The 19,860-nt window shown below is 43.9% G+C and overlaps 1 protein-coding gene across 1 annotated transcript in view; it reads right to left on the bottom strand.

Annotated features, from left to right (window-relative positions):
- Positions 1-555: 555 nt before the first annotated feature.
- The window catches only part of PTPRB (protein tyrosine phosphatase receptor type B), a 114,127-nt gene continuing 94,822 nt past the window's right edge, over positions 556-19,860 (bottom strand). The window contains exons 24-35 of the mRNA XM_077775265.1: positions 17,851-17,950; positions 16,973-17,056; positions 16,853-16,870; positions 16,641-16,722; positions 15,953-16,043; positions 15,186-15,262; positions 13,359-13,493; positions 11,992-12,114; positions 11,652-11,815; positions 9,576-9,711; positions 2,620-2,740; positions 556-730 (exon numbers count right to left, since the gene is read on the bottom strand). Coding sequence (XP_077631391.1) covers positions 708-730; positions 2,620-2,740; positions 9,576-9,711; positions 11,652-11,815; positions 11,992-12,114; positions 13,359-13,493; positions 15,186-15,262; positions 15,953-16,043; positions 16,641-16,722; positions 16,853-16,870; positions 16,973-17,056; positions 17,851-17,950 — 1,154 coding nt within the window. The 3' untranslated portion in view covers positions 556-707. The remainder of the gene's footprint in view (positions 731-2,619; positions 2,741-9,575; positions 9,712-11,651; positions 11,816-11,991; positions 12,115-13,358; positions 13,494-15,185; positions 15,263-15,952; positions 16,044-16,640; positions 16,723-16,852; positions 16,871-16,972; positions 17,057-17,850; positions 17,951-19,860) is intronic.

Below are 19,860 nucleotides of genomic sequence, written 5' to 3'. Positions count from 1 at the left end.
TCATCATTTCTGTTTGGATCGTTCTCTGTCAGAACCCTTAATCCTACAGTCTGGACTTCACTGCTAGTTACACAGCCCCTGAACTGACCGTTTTGGCTTGAACTTCTGGCAGGAGAAAGGGGAGGGATTAACTAGTTTAGGAATAACCACCTACTTCAGCTTTGGTGTTTCCCTTCAGTCTTTTTTTTTTTTTTTTTTGACTGTTACCTTTGCCCCAATAGCATTTGGATCATCTTTGGCTCTCTAGATTCCTAGAACAGCACGGCAGCAAATCCAGGTGTACTACATGCTTTCTCCAGCCCCATCCTTTATCCTGACCAGTAAAAATCAAAACAGGTCAAAACCATGGCCCATGGGGTCGCCTCTGCAACCCCCCCATACATGCTTCGCCGGTAGTCCTGTCATACAGGTTGAATTCATTTCTGTAGAACAATCCATGAACACTTTACTGTGGAAACATCGTATTATATAAAGCTTAATATTAAACATTATGAAAAAATACATATTTACAGAAGAAACTACAAAATACAATTATGTACAATAATATCTGTTACCTTTAAATTACATAAATTCTTTATAATTCTCCAGATTAATAAATTATACATAGTAACAACAGAAGTAGCTGGCACCTCTGTAGGGCATGAAGCAGATTTTTTATAAAATCACACAGTGCATAGTTTTTATCCAAGAGATCTTCAGATACATTCTCAATGCCTCGAATAGCCCGTGTCTGAAAGGAAGGACATTGTAGTTAGAGATGCAGCAGGGTGTATCCTAGCTGCTTGTTCCATGTATGAAGATTACAAATGGATAAGGCTGGCAGAAGTGACTAACGTTCAATATAGTTTAGAGTGAGACCATCCCTGGAGGGACCAGGTCATCCCATTCAGAACCACAATTACTAGAACTGGAAGAAACCAGTAATTCTAGTCCATCCTCTCTGATTTTACAGATGAACCCACAGGCCCAGAGAGGCAAAGAAACTAACCCAGGGTTACACAGCTTGGTAATACTCGTTAGTTCCAGAGCTAGGACCTGAATTCTACTTTCGGACACCTGAAGCTAACCATACCATAGCTAGCTCTTTCAGGAGCGCCCAAGATAACTCTTACAAAAGACTCTTAAGCAAGTCATAATAAGGCAAAGGAACTTCCAAGATTCCCCAGAGCTACTTCCATCCTGAAGCTTCTTAAAGAATGTGACATGCAAAAACCTTAATTTACTATACAGATAAATTAGGGGGTAATTATTTATAATACAAGAGTATTATCTGACTGACAAAGGACTCCTTTAAATATAACAGCTCTCTCATGTTTTTGTGCTTCACAGATTATTAACTAACATAGTGGCTAGGTGGGTGGGCACAAGGGGTGCAGAGAACTTAAGAAAATTGAGGATCAGTTAGAAACGGAGATAAAAAAAACCTGAAATAATGTTTAAAGAATGATCTGATTTATAGATGGACATGGGTCCATGTGGCAAGGAACTGTGAGCTATATCAACAGCCATGTGAGTGCATCATCTGGAAGTGGATTCTCCAGCCCCAATCGAGTCTTCAGATGACTGCAGCCCTGGCCATCATCTTGACTGAGCATCATGAGTGGCCCTGGGCCAAAACCACCCAGCTAAGCTCCTCCCAAATACTTGATCTACAGAAACTGTGAGATAATAAATGTTGAATTAAAGTGCTAAATTTTAGGGTAATTTGTCAGGCCGTCATAGATAACTAATACAATGTAACTTCAAATTGGCCTCTGTGATAAATTAGGTCTAAATGATGTCAAGTAATTAGTGTCTGACCAAAGCAGTGTCTTATAAAGTTTACATATTCTTTTACTAAAATTTCTGTTTAAAAAATTGTTTCATGCTTATTCTAGAAAATGTAGTAAATAAAATGTAGTAAAATAAAATGTGTTTTATTTTACTGCTCTGAGAAATTTATCTATTGCAGTATGTTTTTTTTTCTCGTCTTTTCTCCCCCAATCTCCATGTGTTGTTTTTGTTTGTTTTGCATTCTGATTTTTTTAAACTCAATATATTTATAAGGCTATCCATGTTATTATAATATCCTCAAAAATATCATTTTTAATGACTGCATTGTATTATTGTATTCTACTAAGTGAATGCACCATGGTGTACTTAGTTCTCCACTGTTAAACCTTTGGGCTTTTTCCACTTAAACTTTTGGCTATAACAACTGTCATGCATAAGACTTTTTCAGTAACTAGGTGACAAGACAAGAGCATATTAAGGACTTTGACACATGTGGCCAAATTCTTCTTCAAAGGGATTTTTGATCTGAGCCCTCAGTTGTGATTTCAAAGCATCTTCCCCAGAAAAGAGTCTTCCTGGTTAGAAAAGAAATGTTAAGCAGAATCCTTAAGAGAGGGCATCCTAGGCCAGATAGGAAGAGATACCACGCATAGTCGGTGTTCAGCAGTGGGAGTCCCCTCCCCACTCTGCCTGTCCTCCCTGTTGCTACCCTCCCTTAGAGAAAGGGTCTTTGGGTGGAAGACAAAAGGGCTGCTGCACTTTGGAAGAGCTTTAGGTTATTAATGGTTCCCCGGGGGCATCATATCTTGATAGATGAACTTGCATGTTAATGAAATAAGTTCCTACCTCTGTGATACTCTGGATTCACATTTTCGTAGATTGGAAACAAGGGGTTTTCTTGTTCACTCCGTAGCTTCCTTGCTCTCAGGACATCTCTTACGCATTGATGTAGGTATACATACTGACACTATGAAAAAGTAGAAGATGTGTCAGAAGAAGGCAAGTTCGCAAGCATAAGAAAGACAAGAGACTCCCATAAAGCATCAAGAATGATGGGATGTATATGGTTAGCCAAATTTTCTTGATCATTTCACTAACAGTCTCTTGTACATAGAAGAGTGACTGCTTTCTCTTAGCACTAAAAAGAGAATAATGGTAATGAGGAGAGAAGGTGGCGTTTATTCATTCTTTTTTTATGTGCATGCATATTTATAGAGTATGTTCTATGAGTGCCCAGAATTATGTCTGGCACATAGTTGGTCCTCCACAAATATTAAATAGATGACTGAATGCCAAACACTGTGCTCTGCATTTTATATAAATTATTTGATTATTTTGACAACCTCATGAAGTAGATATAAGCATCCATAGGAAAGGAGACTCAGAGAAGTTAAGTAACTTCTTACACAGCCAAGAAATGGGACTCTAGAATTTGATCCAAGTGTTTATAGTCATATTCTTTTCACTATACCAGTTTTCTTAGATGACTTCTAATTTCATTGTGTTATGATTATTTTTTAAAATCTCTGTTTTATTTTGGGAGAGCACAAGTGAGGGAGGGGCAGAGAGAAGGAGACAGAGGACCTGAAGCTGTCTCTGTGCTGACCGGCTGACAGTAGTGAGCCCAATGTGGGGCTTGAACTCATGAACCATGAGATCAGGACCTGAGCTGAAATCGGATACTCAACTGACTGAGCCACCCAGGCACCCCTAATTTCATTGTATTATTAAATGAGAAAACCTTTTCACTGCATACTCTTTTGTTCTCTTTCTTTTGGGAGGATAGTGAGAAAAAGGTGTATACAATAGACCCCACTGGACCATCAGTTCTTTGAGGGCAAGGTCAGTGTCTTATCTATCTCAGTTCTCTCCGCATCTCAGTCTGGCGCAAGGAAGAATCTTGAAGATGTTGGCTGGTGACAGAGAACTTCAGAGGGTTACACAGTGAGAGTAGACTCGCCTCTGTCAACTACCTGGTAACCTAACTACTTCTGAAATAAAAACAAAGATAGAAGAGTCAGAGTTTTGGTGACCATAAAGACATACAAAACCCCCACTGAAAGCAGAGACTTAGACACAGGCAGCTAAACGTGTGCATTGGGCTTCCTTCCTTACTACCAACAGAGCTGTCTAGTAAGGAAAAGAATGCCCATGTAACCTCAGTGCTTGGCCTTGGGTTCCCGTAATGATATAGCAACTGCTCAGAGCCCAGGGAGAGAGAAGGCTGGAAGAGAAACACAATAGCACATGAGGGACACTGGGCTCTTAGTCTGCTTCCAGCTGGCCTAAACTGAAGCACAAGGTTTCTCAGGAAACATCCAAAAAACATCTGAGGTCTCTTCTAGACCTAACATCCCTTGGCCACTAAAAAGTATAAGACTTTGTGTTGCTGTCAATTCGATGGATATTGAAAAACATTCCTGGAACCTGTGTTTAAGGTGATTGATGTGTTATTTTACAGTATTTTAAAGGCTTGACTCACAAAGCGACTCACAAAGCAACTCACAAAGTCTCACAAAGTGAGACTATAAGATCTTTTCTTACCAATGAACTTGAGAAGTGGACCAGTATTTATTTTCATGGGTCAACAATAGGCATTGCCCCTGATTGAAAGCTAGCCTGGGCACCTACCAAAGGGACTTCATAATGTAGGTCTGGTATAATCATGAGATTAGGACATTTGAAAGAAAGAAGTCAATCACAAATGAGGCCTGCATTAATATGAATTAACTATTCTCTGCATTTCTGCTCATAAACCCTACTTGTTATGAGTATTTTACCACCTGATCTTGAAAATTCGAGGAGGGAACTGTCCTAAAAATGGTTGTTAGTATAGGCAGTTTCTTTTTCCATCTTCAAAACAATCTACCAAATTATAGACTGACATTTCCTGTTTCTTCCCATCCAAAGCATGATTCATATTTTCAGTTGTACTGGGATATTAAATTACTTTGGGAGCTTAAAATTCAGCCGTGAATGAATTCTATTACATCTATGCTTTGCCTTACTAATAAATTCTTCAACAATGATCCACTTATGGGCTTTGAAACCAGTTAATGTTCATTAATTTGCGTTGCCTTAAATATAAATTCTTCTTTTCCCAATAGAATGTCCTTCTGAAAATGATTACTACCAAAATCTTCAGACTGTTAATGTGCTTTCCACTTTATTCTTAATGAAAACTACAGCCTAATATATGATCCTTGGATCTTAAAAGATAATTTTTGGCTCTGTCTAGCTAAGTGGTGAAGCCTCAATTCCATTCAATTTCACCAAGAGTTGTAGTACTAGAGAGTATTTATAGAATAATAGCCTTTCATGGTCCCTGAGCTCACAGTTTAGCAGAGGGGCAGCTATGTGAACAAATGCAAGCTAGAATTGTGTAGAACACTTTATACATAAGAAACCCCCAGGTTCACTTTTGGGGGAGCAAAGTATCAGCCTAAGGAAAAGGTTAAAATGTGAACAAAGAAGTAGGACATTCGAAGTGTTGTAAATAATATGAAAGTGCAAATGTATTTTCGAACCTGTGAGCTGTCGAGGGTAGCTACAATGTCGGGTGCATGGGTCATGGGAAACCCCAAGGACAATCCCCCAAATGGGCACTGAGATGCTTATTTCTACATCCCACTGTCTCCTCCTGTGGGAAGCAGATGAGTTGAACAGACTGTGCCTATATCACCTCTTGTTCTTTTAACAAGTCATTGCTTCATCTGCGTGTCTCTCCAGCAGTCAGGCTGCAAACTTCCCTGAGGGCAGGCTGAAGAAGAAGGGCCACATTTGAAAATCTCCTGTCCAGTGGCTCTTTATTTAGAAATCCTAACGCTTTGATATAGTTATTGAAATTTGTGAAGCCCTGCATCTCTCTGCATCCCCAATAAGGCAGAATAAAAGTAAAGGGGCCTGTCCCCAAGAACCCAGAAAAGCAATAAAAAGGGTCTGAATGTCTCTCCTTCTTTGCTTCCCTTGGCTGAGCTGTGGCTCACACTCACTCCCAGCACCAAGCGAGCCATACCGGTGCTGGGGCCAGGGTTTCTGAGACTAGAAAAAGCCCACCACGGGCAAGGAGTTGAAACAGGACACATATTATCTGAATATTGTTTGAGATTTCAATTGGCAGAGGGGGAAAAAAAAAGGAGAGAGACTATGTCTCCTACTATAATGTTTATTTTATTATAATCAAAAGCATCAAAGTTGGTTCTGACCCAGGAGGGGACACCTTTCTTAGTTTTGGCAGAGCCTAAAACAATGGGTTATGTTATGGTGTGAAAGTTGAGAAGCAAATGGAGCCCAGTTATGAAGAGGCCTGTAGGCAAAGACAAGGGTTTGAACTTCATTGGAAAGCAATGGAGAGCTCGTCAAGACTTTTGCGCAGGGAGCTGACAGAGCTGGCAACAGTACTGTGTTGGAGGCAGGGGTGACGAAGAGTCGTGAGGGCAGACGCTGGCGGCAGGCGGGCACACTGGGAGGGTAGCACAGTAGGGCCCATGAGAGCTGACAGGTGGCTGAACACGGGCAGCGGCAGTTGGGTGGGTGACTAGAAGGAAGGAAAGATGTCGGGTGACAAGACACTGTGACGGGTCTAGACTGGACTGGACAGGACTCCGTGACTGCCTGAGTGTGGGAACTGTGGGAAAACACGTCAGAATCCTCGCCTGGGGACACAGGTGGGAGGCAAGATGGATGGCCACACCGTCACCTGAAAGTGGAACGAGCAAGAGGGGAAGGAGCGCTTTCGTTGTTTGTTTAAAGACAGAGAATGAGTTCAGTTTTGAGCTTTTACGTTTGAGATGACTGTAAAGCTTCCAGGTGGAACTGTCTGGTAGGCAGACGTTTAGGTGGAAAAGGAGAACGAGACTTGGGAACTGCAAGCTTGTTCGTGGTTCTTCAAGCCCTAGATGTCACAAAGAATGAAGATGGAGAGAAGGGAGAGCAGCGCCTTGAGGACAGAACGGTGGGGAACCCAACCACTGAATGGGCAAGTTGAGGAACAAGAGCTGTAGAATCCTCAGAAGTTAGGGGGAGAAGGAGAAGGGAAGAGGGGAAAGGAGGAGTTATGTCTAAGAAGGAGGAAGAGCTAGGGCACATGGGGTTTCCCTGCCCTGGAAAGTGACATTTACAATAGGAGCGGCTGCTCTGTGCCACGGTGCATCTCCAGAGTTCCGGGCAGAAGTATGCAAGGGACACATGACCCAAGAAGCCTCTGACAATAACTAAGGAGCCTGAATGCTCTCTCTCTCTTTCTCTCTTTCTCTTAGACACACACACACACACACACACACACACACACACACACACACAATCTCTCTCTCTCTCTCTCTTCAAGACTACTTACAATGTATAAGTAGTCTTACTTAATCCCCAGATTACAAATTAAATATGGTTTGAGTCTGTAGAAATGACAATAAGTAATGAAACACTGATCCTGACTTTTTAGTCACATAACTGTAGGATATCTGTTCATTCATTTAACAGTCCAAAAAAATTATTGTGTTTTGAGAGAAGGAAAACGAATTCTTACAGTCTTGAAACTGGTAGTCTTGTGGAGAAAGATGAAGGATAAGTTATGATACAGTGTGGGACAATTCTGCAAGCCTTAATGAAATGACAGAGCTAGACAGCTATGTTCAGGTCATCAACAGTTGCTGAAAATGTTCAAGTGACAGGCTAATGGGAAATGGTATAGCGGATGGTCATTGTCAATTTCATCAGCACAAAAGAGATGCGGACAGGAAGGGTGTCCTGATGCAATGCAACAGGAAGTGCTTAGCACCACCTGTAAAGTGCTGGGGTGGTAAAAAGAAACCTGAATTTAATGGAACCTCTAGGGGCTCCCGGGTGGCTCAGTCGCTTAAGGGTCCGACTTCAACTCAGGTCATGATCTCAGGGCTAGTGAGTTCGAGGCCCACGTCAGACTCTGTGTTGACAGCTCAGAGCCTGGAGCCTACTTTGGATTCTGTGTCTCCCTCTCTCTCTACCTCTCCCCTCCCTTCTCTCTCTCAAAAATAAGTAAACATTTAAAAAAATTTTAATGGAACTTCTAGATCCAATGACCTGCTGACCAAAATTACAGAGAATAGAGGAATATAGGACCACCATGAAAAAGCAGTCAAATCCAGAATGTGAGAAAAATCTCTCAAAGAAATTAAGCTGGTGTCTTTAACAAATAAATGGCTTGGAAAACAAGGGAGGGTTATTATAGATTTAAAAGAAATTTAAAAGAGACTTCAACCAAAGGCAGTATGTGGATATTATTTGGATTCTTATGCAAACTAAGTGCAGAAAGTAATTTTTGAGGTAATTAGGGATATTTAAACACTGACTGGATGTTAGATGATATTAAGGGATACGGTTAAAATTGTTAGGGGTGATAATGGTATTCTGGTCACAATTTTAAAAAGAGTCCTTATCTGCAAAATATCTATATATACAGTATTTAAGGATGAATGGTGTGATAAGTAGGATTTGCTTTAAAAATAAGGTCATGGAGTGGGGGGTGGTGTATGTGGGATGTAGATGAAAAAAGAACACAGAATGCTGATAATTGTAGAAGCTGGAGTTTAGGCGCATGGAAATTCACTCTACTATTTTCCCTAGATGTATGAATTTTTAAAAACACATAATAAAATATTAAAAATATAGTATAATAATTCTTTCAATGAAAGTACTCAGCCCAAGACAGTGATGGTGACAGAGGGTCCCGGGTGTGGCCACCACCGATGGGAAGCGAGGATGCTAGAATTTTTCCAAATGTGTTATAGAATATGAGATCTGCAGGATATTAACATGTGCCACACAAGGGAAGAATCCAGCGGTCAAGGTGGTTGGGAACAGTGGGTTCACCAAGGCTCAAGGGGAGCCTTCGCTGCAGGACATTGCTGTTCTGTGGAGCATGGCCGCCTCCACAGTGTCCCTGTGCACTGTTACTGCAAGATGGGATATGGCAGCATGTGGGGCTTTTCACCTTTCCAAACACGGGAATTTACATATAAATGAGAGAGAGTGAGAGTGAGAGAGAGAGAGAGAGAGGATTTTGCAGAGTTGCTTGGGAAACACAAGGGTAAGAGAACTTGAATTTTATAAGGCAGTGATGCAGGGGAATACCAAACTTGGTTTGCGGGTGGGCACAGAGCCGACCCTGAGGCCGTGGGGCCAAGGGCCTGGGACTCTCTTGAATGGGTTCGAGTCCCAGCTCGGCCACTCCATAGCTGTGCAAAACCCTTTAGCCTATGCATCTCCTTCTAGCCTGGAAATGGGAAACAATAGTTCTCTTGTCTGTTTTTTTGTGAAAATTTAATGAGATAATATGTTCAAAAATGCTCTGCAAATGTCAAAGGACAGCACAAATGGAAGCATTTGTCCTCTGCAATCAATGTGCAGGCCTCTGGGGTCTCCAGAGGTGGGTGTGCAGCTGGGGTGGGCTGGAGGAGAGAAGAGACTGTAGTCTGTTTCTTCTTTCCTACCGGAAGTTCTGGTACTCACTAGCCAGCCTATCTGAAAATGATCTTCAAGATTGGCCTGGCCTTTCCCTCATGTACAATGCATTGATTTAAAACAGTCCCTCATGCTTCCAACCCACCTAAAGAAGATGGGCAACAGGCTCAGTAGGGAAAAGGACACACATCATCCTCAAGGTCGCTGAAATAGGCTTAAAATGACAAACCAGACAGAACGCCTATATTTGGTTCTTTTTCTCTCCCTACTGAGTCACAGTCCTTTGCCCTTGTCAGATGAAAGCCTTGGACATTTTAGGGGAGAGAGGCAGGGAGGGTGATCTGTGTCCCTCAGCGCATAACTCTTACCTCGGTCTGGACCATGTGAACCCTGTGAAGTCTTAGGTCGTGTACTGCTCCGTAGATGTCCACAGAGTCTTTGGAGTCTAATTGCTGGAGGATTCTGTCCAATGCGATAAAGGTTCCAGTCCTACCCACACCAGCACTAGGAGAGAGAGCGAAGGAAGACTGAGTCTTTTGTATTAAATTGGCCATTCAGGACTGCATTGAGGGACTCTAGGCCCCTCCTTCTTTTCCCTTCCAGGTTATGAGAGAATAAGGAATCCTTCCTTTCCTCTAACAAAAGCTCCAGCTTTTTATCTCTTTTTCTTCCTTCCTCCACCTCCCCCACCCCACCAGGGATAAGTGCTTCTCTACACCTGGTGTGCGTTTTATACTTTCCCTGCATACATGTAAATCCATGAACAATATATTCTTTTTTTTGTGTTTTAAAAATTTACTAAAATGATGTTTTATGTATCATTCTGCTTACTTTCATTTTACTCAGTATTGTGTTCTGAGATTTATCCATGTTGTTACATGCAGATCCATTTTTTTAAAAATTTGATTCTTATTTCTTAAGTTTTTACTTATTATTTTAAAAAATTTAGTGTTTATTTTTGAGAGAGAGAGAGAGAGAAAGAGTATGAGCAGGGGAGGGGCAGAGAAATAGAGAGGGAGACACAGAATCCGAAGGAGGCTCCAGGCTCTGAGCTGTCAACACACAGCCTGATGCAGGGTTCGAACCCACCAACCCTGAGATCATCACCTGAGCCAAAGTCAGATGCCTAACCGACTAAACCACTGAAGTGCCCCTCTTTATTATTTTAGAGAGAGAGAGAGAACCAGCGGGGGAGGAGCAGAGTGAGAGGGGGACAGAGGATCTGAAGCAGGCTCTGCACTGACAGCAGAAAGCTGGACGCGGAGCTCTAACTCACTAACCATGAGATCATGACCTGAGCTGGAATCAAGAGTCAGACTCTTAACTGACTGAGTCACCCAGGTGCCCCATGATCCACTTTCTTTTAACTACTCCACAGAGTTCATACACCACTGCCAATCTATCCCCTGCTGATCTATTCCCTATGATAGTGAGATCATTTTTAGTTATTCTCTTTTAAACACTGTGTTACAGTGAACCTCCTCGTGCACACGCGTGGGAATTTCTCTAGGTTTGATATCTAGAAACAGAGTTGATGGGTCATTGGGTGGGAATACCTTCAGCTTCACTAGGGATCGCCAAATTGCTTCCCAAAGTGACTGTGTATCTGGGGGTTTCTGATGCCCAGATTTATAAGACAAAGAAGAACAGTTCTCTAGTGGTACCAGCAGAAATGCCGGCCATTCTTCAGAAAGCAGGAAGCTCCTGAGTGCCTCACATTCCCATTAAAAGCCTCAGGGTTCCAATGACATATAAAAGCCGGGCTCCTAAGGTGCTGGGCTGATTGGGAGAAAATGAGGGCATCTGACATTTCTCTTACTGTAGCGATTCCCTGCTCTTTATTTCTTAGTGCCATTTGGTTAGGGCTATCAAAGTGTTGCTGCAAACATTAATTAGCTAAACACCAGACTCCCCAGAGAGGAAGAGTGAGGCATTGCTTGTTAGGCTGATTATATGGGCATGCAATCCAAAGCAAAGAGAAATCAAGACCGAACAGAAATTTAAGAGCAAAGCTGGGTGCTACAGTTGGCAAGTGCTACTCGACCTGGAGAGAGGTCTGGAGCAGGGATCTGGAAGGGTGCTTAGGGTTTACACGGGTGGGGGAGAGAGATTAGGCCACTCCAAGGAGTAAGGGTGGCAAGAGGTGGGAATAAGCAGGTGTCTGGGGAGCGTAGGAGGGAGGTTTCTGGGAACTTGGGTTGGGAAGGGAGATGGGACCCACTTATGGAGGGCCTGGAAGTCACAGAGGGACTTTGCATTTTGTACAGTAGCAAAAAGAGAGAGAAAGGGGTGGAGAGCGAGGGTGAGAGACAGGTGGAAGGCGAAGAAAGTGGAAAAGAAGACAGGAGACAGCACGATAGTATGCTCGCAGCCTGTGCAGGCCGGCCGGCCCGTACTGACGCTCCACGCCCCGCGTGGCCGGCTCCTAGCCTAGCCGTGGGTACCTGCAGTGCACCACGGTGGGCCCGGCGCCGGGGCTTCTGCTGATGTAATCCCTGACGGTTCTCACGAACTGGATCAGGGACTGGGTGGTCTCGGGGACCCCGTGGTCTGGCCACACTGTGTAGTGAAAGTGGCGGATGAGCCTGTGTGCATCGAGCTGTTCCTCCTGGAAGGCAGAGAGGATGATAAGAGGAAGGACCCAAGGCAAACCTTCGAGTCTGACAACCGTGGCCACGCAGCAACTCCCATGAGCCCAAACGATGGGGGAGGAAGCGGCACAAAGGGGATTCGTGGGTGTCCTGTGTCTCTCCGACGGGGGCTGTTAGGTTAGGTCAAACATACACTGCATATCCTAAATTCCCGGATGGTCCACTCAGGCAGCACAGACTCTGAGAGCATCTGCAGGATGAGGTCCCCATAGTAGAGGGAGTCCTGGTCTGCTGGCCAGTAATGGTCACACTTTACCTAGAGGAAGACAGAGAGAAAACACGCGAGTCTGCAAACGTGACTCCTCTATGAACCTGGACCTTTCCTCCCTGAAACGTCTTCCTGAGCTGGAATCGAGGGTCAGTTGCTAGAGCCTCTGACCGTCTGCTCTGCACCAGTGTGCTCAGGACCAGCACCCTGAAGAAAGGGGCGACAAGGGAAGGAGAGACACGGTCCAAGAAGCAAAGCCCCGACTTTGGGTTCACGTACCTTTCAGGCACAGTGTTCCAAGGCTTGAGCTTTTCGTTGATTTCTTTAACATTTCAATGCCACTGGCCCATAACCCATATGTTACAGCTTTCGGAAGAAAGCTCTAGCTGGGCAGAGGAAGACAGTGTCTTCCTGGCCCCGTTTTGTTTCTATTTTGATATCACTGTCCTCACCTCAACCAAGGGCCATGTGCCAAGTGATCTTTGAAAATTCAGAACGTTTAGCTAAGCTTCAGTTCACATGTAGGAAGACAGGAGAGAGAATTATGACCTATATTCATTGATCACAGATACTAGGTACTTTATATGTGATCTCTTTTTTTTCATTCTCCAAATAACCATATAAAGTAGAGGATTACAAATGCATTATGAAGGATTTGCTTAATTTGTCCAGATAACTTTGATTTTACTTTTAAAGTTTGTTTATTTTTGAGAGAGAGAAAGAGACAGTGAGTGCAGGAGAGGGGCAGAGAGACAGAGGGGGAGAGAGAGAGAGAGAGAGAGAGAGAGAGAGAATCCCAAGCAGGCTCCACACTGTGGAGAGCTATTGCAGGACTCAGCCCACGAGTTGTGAGATCATGACCTGAGCGGAAACCAAGAGTCAGATGCTTAACTGACAGAGTCACTCAGGCGCCCCAGATAACTATTTGACTTTGTGTCTGCAGCCTACGGTTCACTTCTTCTTTCCTAAAAGTAGGGGCAGAGCCAGTGACTCTGGCAAGGTGTACTCTGAGGGATGGAATAGACAAGGAGCCAGCTAATATTTCTGTGTCATGGGCACTTCTGATAATCCTAGTCTTCATATGGAAACACCTTGGCCTGAAACTTCAGACCCAGAATCAGAAGTGGGCATCACTAGGTTAAGCCTTTTATAACAGAGTGGCTGAATTCACTAGCAAGACTCTCACGTGATCCCTCCTTGGCTTTTGTGGAGTTTAGCTTTTGGAGGTGGGGTAGAATTCCATCCTGGTGGTGGTTAGCAAAGCTCGGAAGTCAGGAAGACTGTTGACTCACCCGGCCCTTCTCCACACACTGGGTCACCATGACGATGTTGTGAACATTCTGTTCCCACGCCATTTTCCAGAAGTCATCCTTGGTGCCAGGAAGAGGTCCCTGAGTAGCAATGTATTCTCTTCTAAAGTTGTTGCCCTGTGATGAATTTACAACGTGGAGAGTCAGAAACAATGGGCCCCCTCAGAACTGTAAACAGAGGGTTATCTCTGCAGACTAGATGATATATAGGTCTTTGCCAGATCCCTGACTTGAGAAAAAGATACTAACAGAAGTGTCAAGGCTTGGGAGCAGGAGGGACAAAGGCCGGAACACTGAACTATTGTTAGGAGCCTGCTTCCCATTTATTAGGCTGGGTCTATTCTAAGAAGCAATGGAGGACTTGGGAAATAATCTAGAGAATGTGTGTGTGTGTGTGTGTGTGTGTGTGTGTGTGTGTGTGTGTGGACTGTCTGAGGGACTGACTTGGATTGGGCTCTTCCCCTATGCAATGTAGGGGAGCTTTAGACATTTTGGATAGTTGACATCAGAGAGCTGGTCAGAGACATCGTACAAGGGACAGTTAGGGGACGGGGACCACTTGTGTATTGAGCATCCACCATATACCACACTGTGGGGCAGGACTTCCACAGATCTTAATCTTCACCACAACTCTAGGAGCTAGCATGTTTTTGCCCACTTATTCGGCACTCCAGCAGGACAGAAGTATTTACAGCTCCTAGTTGAAGTTCCTTCTCTCCTTTGCCTCTCCTCGGGGCCCCTGCACTGTGTCACCTCTGCCGCCCCCACGCCTGCCCACCCAAACACTGCCTCTCAGCTGGCTAGTCCTTATTTAGCTCCCATGTCTCAGCATGTTGCCTGCTCTGCTCAGCATTCCTTTCTCTTCTGCTCTGCGGGCTGGTGGTCTCCTACCAGAAGCCCCCCCTGGCAATCCTTAGCCTCTTGTGCCCCAGAGAGTAGTCCTCAGACCAGCAGCTCAATGATGACCTGGGGAGCTTGTGAGAAATGCAGAATCCCAGGTCCTACACAGCCCTGCCGAATCAGAATCTGCATTTTACCCCACGTGCTATGGATGTATGTTAATGGTGGAGAAGACTTCTCTAGCCTGTTTCCCATGGCATCGCCTTGTCATCCTGATGCCCTGACTCTGCTGAAAGTTCTCTGATGGTCAGGGTTCCACCTGACCTTATCCCTGTACACAGCTCAGTGTCCAACTTGTAGTTACTACTTCACTGTATAGTGTTTATTGAGTGAATGAATTATTATCTGAGGTAAATACTATTATCTTCGTTTTTCGGGAAAGACAATGAGGTCCCAAGAGGGGACATAACTTGCCCAAGGTCACAGAGTCAGCAAGGGGCAGAGATGAAATTCAAATATGAAACTGTCTGACCTTAAAGGCTCTTCCACTCTAGTGTGCGGTGGGAAGTTGGCAGGATTTGAGCCCCAAAGTTTGATACAACTTTTGACTTGTGTCTTTGGTTTTCAAAAACCCAGATAACATTGAGTCAGCTCCCCTAGCTGGGCAGCCCGAGCCGTGGAGGGTCCTTGGGGAGCTCCAATCTTTGCTGTGAGCTGCAGAGAGAAGACTACCTTTGACGATGTCCCCTGAGCTCATTATCATCTTTTGTGACTACAGCCATTGTGAAACGTGAGCCCTAGTGGTGATGGAACTGCACACCCTGGTTTTATGGCAATCAGACATGGTCTTCTAAGACCTCTGTGCTTCCAGAACTGGGAGCAGTGGGGGCGTGTGGGAGGCAAGGTGTCTGCAGTGTAGCCACCCATCAAAGCTTCATCCTAGGTGCTATGGCTTAATGGCTCACTTACAGGGATGTAGCTGGCATTGATGTAGTCTGAGCACGGGTCATCATCTACGTTGGACAGCTTCACTCGAGAGGCATCATCTGGAAGGAAGTTGATGGAGAGTCACTGGGTCTTGGGGTGATTTTTCTACTGTCTGATGGAAGGCTTGGTATTTGATGTGCATTAGCTCGGAAACCCAAAACACCCCACAGGGAGGTATTCTCATCTCCATTTGCAGAAGAGGGTCAGACCGGATGACTGGCTTTCCAGGTTGCCCAGGCGGCCCATAGACACACAAACTAACAAGCCAAATGCTCGTTGAGGCCCCCTCTGCTCTTTCCTTCATAATACCATACCATTTCCCTAGTGGAGTGGCCAGCTCCCTTTCACAGCCAGAATGAATACAGTCCAGAACAACCATCTTCTATTGCTTCACCTGATAGGGTCGGGTAATAAAAAATATATAATAATTGCTATCTGAGGACTTGAAGGAAACCCACACCGGCCTTTGCTGTTAACCCCGTTACTGCTCCAGGCTTCCAAAGAGGAGCGGTAGGACCTCATGGTGATATGTCAACAGCACGAGAGGTGCCTCACAAGCAGGATTCAGGCTGGTTGTTACCCCATTGAAGGGAAGTGCAATAACAGACAAGTCTTTCCTTTTTAAAGGCATTCAGAGCCTCAGATCTTCCGTATTCAGCTATACCATAGTTCTTTAGCCCCATTTTATTCCTAGAAAAGAGAAGACATGGCTAGAGAGACAGCTTTACACATTTCAACACAAAACTCACAAGGCAATATATTGTTGTATCGATTTTTCCCTCTGTTCTCAGGCAAGAGCGCGATGTCACATGATTGGTTTCGGCCCACGTCTTTCAAGTCCTATGAGGTCAAAAAGAAGTTTGCAGGTGCAGAATATAAAATAGAATAAGGCAAATCATACAGTCCTGGAGATATATAATGATCTAAGGACATGTCACAGTAGTTGCTATTTATGGAATGGCTCGTATTCCATGTGCATCAGCTCTGATCCCCACAACAGAGGAGGTGTTCTCACTTCCACTCTACAGGTGAGGCTCAGACCGGATCGCTAACCTACCCCAGGTCACACAGGTGGCAAAGCTGGGAACCGAATCCAAAGCCTGGGCACTTTTCACCAAACCACATTGTCTCCCAGTCAAGCAAAGTGCCAGGTTAAGTAATAGAATTAGGTTTACATCTGAGATTTGTTCATTCTTTCTTAACATCTTGTCCAAGTAGCCCTTTGCTTGCTGTGCTGTTCTGGAGATCAGACTGGCCTCTGGGACTAGTGGTCTATGAGCAGGGAATGGATTCGGGCATAAAAGAGCGCTCAGCCTCAGATGCTACGTGTCATTCTGACTGCTGAGCCTGATCAGCCTGTGACTCCACGGGAGAGGCTGGAAGGGAAACTCTGCTAAGGACTATGACTGCTAAAGCGTCACGGAGCCCCAGCTGTACCTCGTATTCCTTGGACAGAAGGTAGTTGGAATCAGCCTGCAGCTTCATGAAGTGCCCTTCGAACTGATTAATTTTTATTGGGCTATAGTTGAAAGTATAATAGAGAGAGAGAAAAAAAAGAAAATTACTGACATAAAGGGAAACTGCCGTATCCAATCTGGGTTGTATTTCAAAAGCAGATAATATAGTAATTAATGAGTTCTCTCTCTTACCAAGATGTTTTCCGGTTACTGTGAAGGACGCCAAAAGAAGAAAGACCTCGTTAGCAAATCTCACATAAGACAATCAACTCATCTCTCAATACATTATGTGAAGGAAAATGTGGTGCTCACCCTTTCTGGCCCAGGTTCAAGTGGACAGACAATGGTCGATCCCGGCGAATGCTCAGGCGGGCAGAGGGCCTTTCTCGCCCATGGCTGAAACATAAGGGAGAGGGTTTATATTCTGATCACGAAACTTGATTCAAACAAAATTTTCCATTTATGGTGAGGCTGTGCGTGTCTGTGCAAATATGGATTTTTCAGTATTCATGTAGATTTACACTCAGCCAACGTCTCTTTGAGGGGAGGAAGAACATAAAGAAGAAATAGATTTTTCCCACTCAGAAACGGATCTCTGCAATAGCTGAAGATTTGTCTTCTGGTTTTTGGCTACAGGTCATAATCACTTCCCACACTCTCAATAAAACTTTCCTTAAAAAAAACCCCCGGTAAACCTTAGATGCAAGACATGACTGCAAGAGGGAGGACGATGTGCCAAATAAAACAAATTCCCTAAGAGGAGGGGGCGTGGCTTTGGGGCCACATGCTATTTGGTTCTTTTTGGTCCCTTCTTAAATTAGCATGGCAAATGTGACCATGAAATGGTGATGTCAACCATACTTTTCAGCATATTTCAGAAAAGCAGTTGGGTGGGCAATTCACAGACATCTCTGTCTTCAGGAGCTAAAGGAGTTATTTCACATTCAAATGAAACTACAGACTCGCCCCTCAGTCATTTGGTTAGGGCCAAATTCATCAATGGTCTGTGGAGAGGCTGAAAAAAAGTAAGTCATTGTTGGAAGGTTCGACTTGTTTTTCTTGAGAAACAAAGATGATTTAACCAGGGGAAAGGAAATTCTTTTCCCTTCTTACTTTTCCGGCGAAAGGGCATTTTCAATCGCACCTTTAAAGTTGGGGAGCCCAATCACCTCAGGGATCTTTGTACTCACCTAGCTTTCTGTCTGCAGATGAATAAGGCAACGACAGCCACCAGCATGCCAATTAAGAACAGACCAGCACTCACACCTTCAATAACTCCAAATAAAGGCTCTACAATAATCCAGAAGGAAATAACAAACCCAGGCAGGAAAATTAGTGCTAAAGAACCAGGAAGCGAGCTACTGAAATCCTGTCTCCCTAGGAACATTATTATGAAAGAATTCAAATGATAGCCATGCTGAGGTATTTACTATCTCATGATAGGAGAGTGCAGCCAGGAAGGTGAGACACTGGCTTCTACACTGTAACAGCAGGTCAGTCCTTGCGTGTTTGAAGTTCATGGTGTTCGGCTTATAAAGGAATTTTGGACCTATTTGTGCTTGTTATGGAAAGCTTAGGACACTTGAGACAAAGGCCAGCAGTTTGCCACCAAGATAAAAATGCTATTTCAGGGGCGCATGAGTGGCTCAGGCAGTGAAATATCCAACTCTTGACTTCAGCTCCGGTCACGATCTCACGGTTCACAGGTTTGAGCCCCACGTCAGGCTCTGTGCTGGCAGTGAGGAGCCTGCTTGGGATTCTCTCTGTCTCTCTCTCTGCCCCTCCCATGCTCGCACGCTCTCTCTCTCTCTCTCAAAAATAAATAAATCTTTAAAATAAAATAAATTAAAAAAATAAAAGTTTAAAAATCCTATTTCATTCATATGAAACAAGTAATAAATAGCATCAGGGACTTTTGCAAATCCAGTGAATTACTGAGAGCTATTTTAATGAAATTTCATTTTAATTATCTGGTATGATACTACCTCTGGGAGTGTATGAATAGGTAAGAGTAGCATATTTTTAAAACAGCTTTATTGAAATATAATTTTCACATACTATCTAATTCACCAATTTCAATTGTGTAATTCAATGATTTTTGGTATAGCCACAGAGTTTGACGGACATCCATCACCACATTCAATTTTATAACATTTTCATCACCCCTCAAAAGGAACTCCATACGTCTTAGCAGTCACTCTCCATCCTTCCCCAGCTCCTGGCAACCAAGCCTCTACTTTGTCTTCATGGATTTGCCTATTCTGGACATTTCACATAAATCCAATCATAAATAAGGGTCTTTTGTCACTGGCTTCTTTCACTCAGCAAAATGTTTTCAAAGTTCATCCATGTTGTAGCATGGGGTCAGTACTTCATTCCTTTTCATAGGTGGATAGTATTGTACGGAATCTATCACATATTGTTTATCCATTCATCCGCTGCTGGACACTTGGGTTACCTCTATTTGGGGGTTATTATAAATAATGCTGTTACGAATGTCCGTGTACGAGTTCTTGTGTGCGCATGTGTTTTCATTTCTCTTGGGTATATAATTAGGAGTGGAGTTGCTGGCTTGGATAGGTGGTAACTCTAGGTTTAACATTTTGAGGAACTGCAGAAATGTTTTCCAGAGCAGCCAAACCATTTTATATTCTCACGAGCAATGTAGGAGGGTTCCAATTTCTCCATATCCTTGCTAACACTTGTCAGTGTCTTTTGATCACAGCCATTCCAGGGGGTGTGAAGTGGTGTCTTGCTGTGGTGTCGATTGGCATTTCCCTTAATGACTAATGATGCTGAGCATCTGGTCATGTTCTTATTGGCCATTTGTGTTTCTTCTCTGGAGAAACATCTATTCATAGCCTTTGCTATCTGACTTTTTTTTTTTAAGTTTATTTATTTGGGTGGGGGAGCAAGTGGGGGAGGGGCAGAAAGAGAGAGAAAGAGAGAGAGAATCCCAAGCAGGCTTCACACTGTCAGTGCAGAGCCTGACACGGGGCTTGATCTCATGAACCATGAAATCACGGCCTGAGCTGAAATCAAGAGTCAGATGCTTAACTGACTGAGCCACCCAGGCACCCCTTTTGTTTGACTTTTTATTATGGACCTGTAAGGTAACACTTCTTCACATATGTTGGACGTTTGACCCTTATCAGATATTAATTTGCAAATAACTTCTCCCATTCTGTGGGCTGTCTTTT

This window comes from Crocuta crocuta, unplaced genomic scaffold (assembly GCF_008692635.1).
Source record: "Crocuta crocuta isolate KB4526 unplaced genomic scaffold, BGI_CrCroc_1.0 scaffold97, whole genome shotgun sequence".
NCBI lineage: Eukaryota > Metazoa > Chordata > Mammalia > Carnivora > Hyaenidae > Crocuta > Crocuta crocuta.
This window is presented reverse-complemented; position numbering and strand designations above follow the sequence as displayed.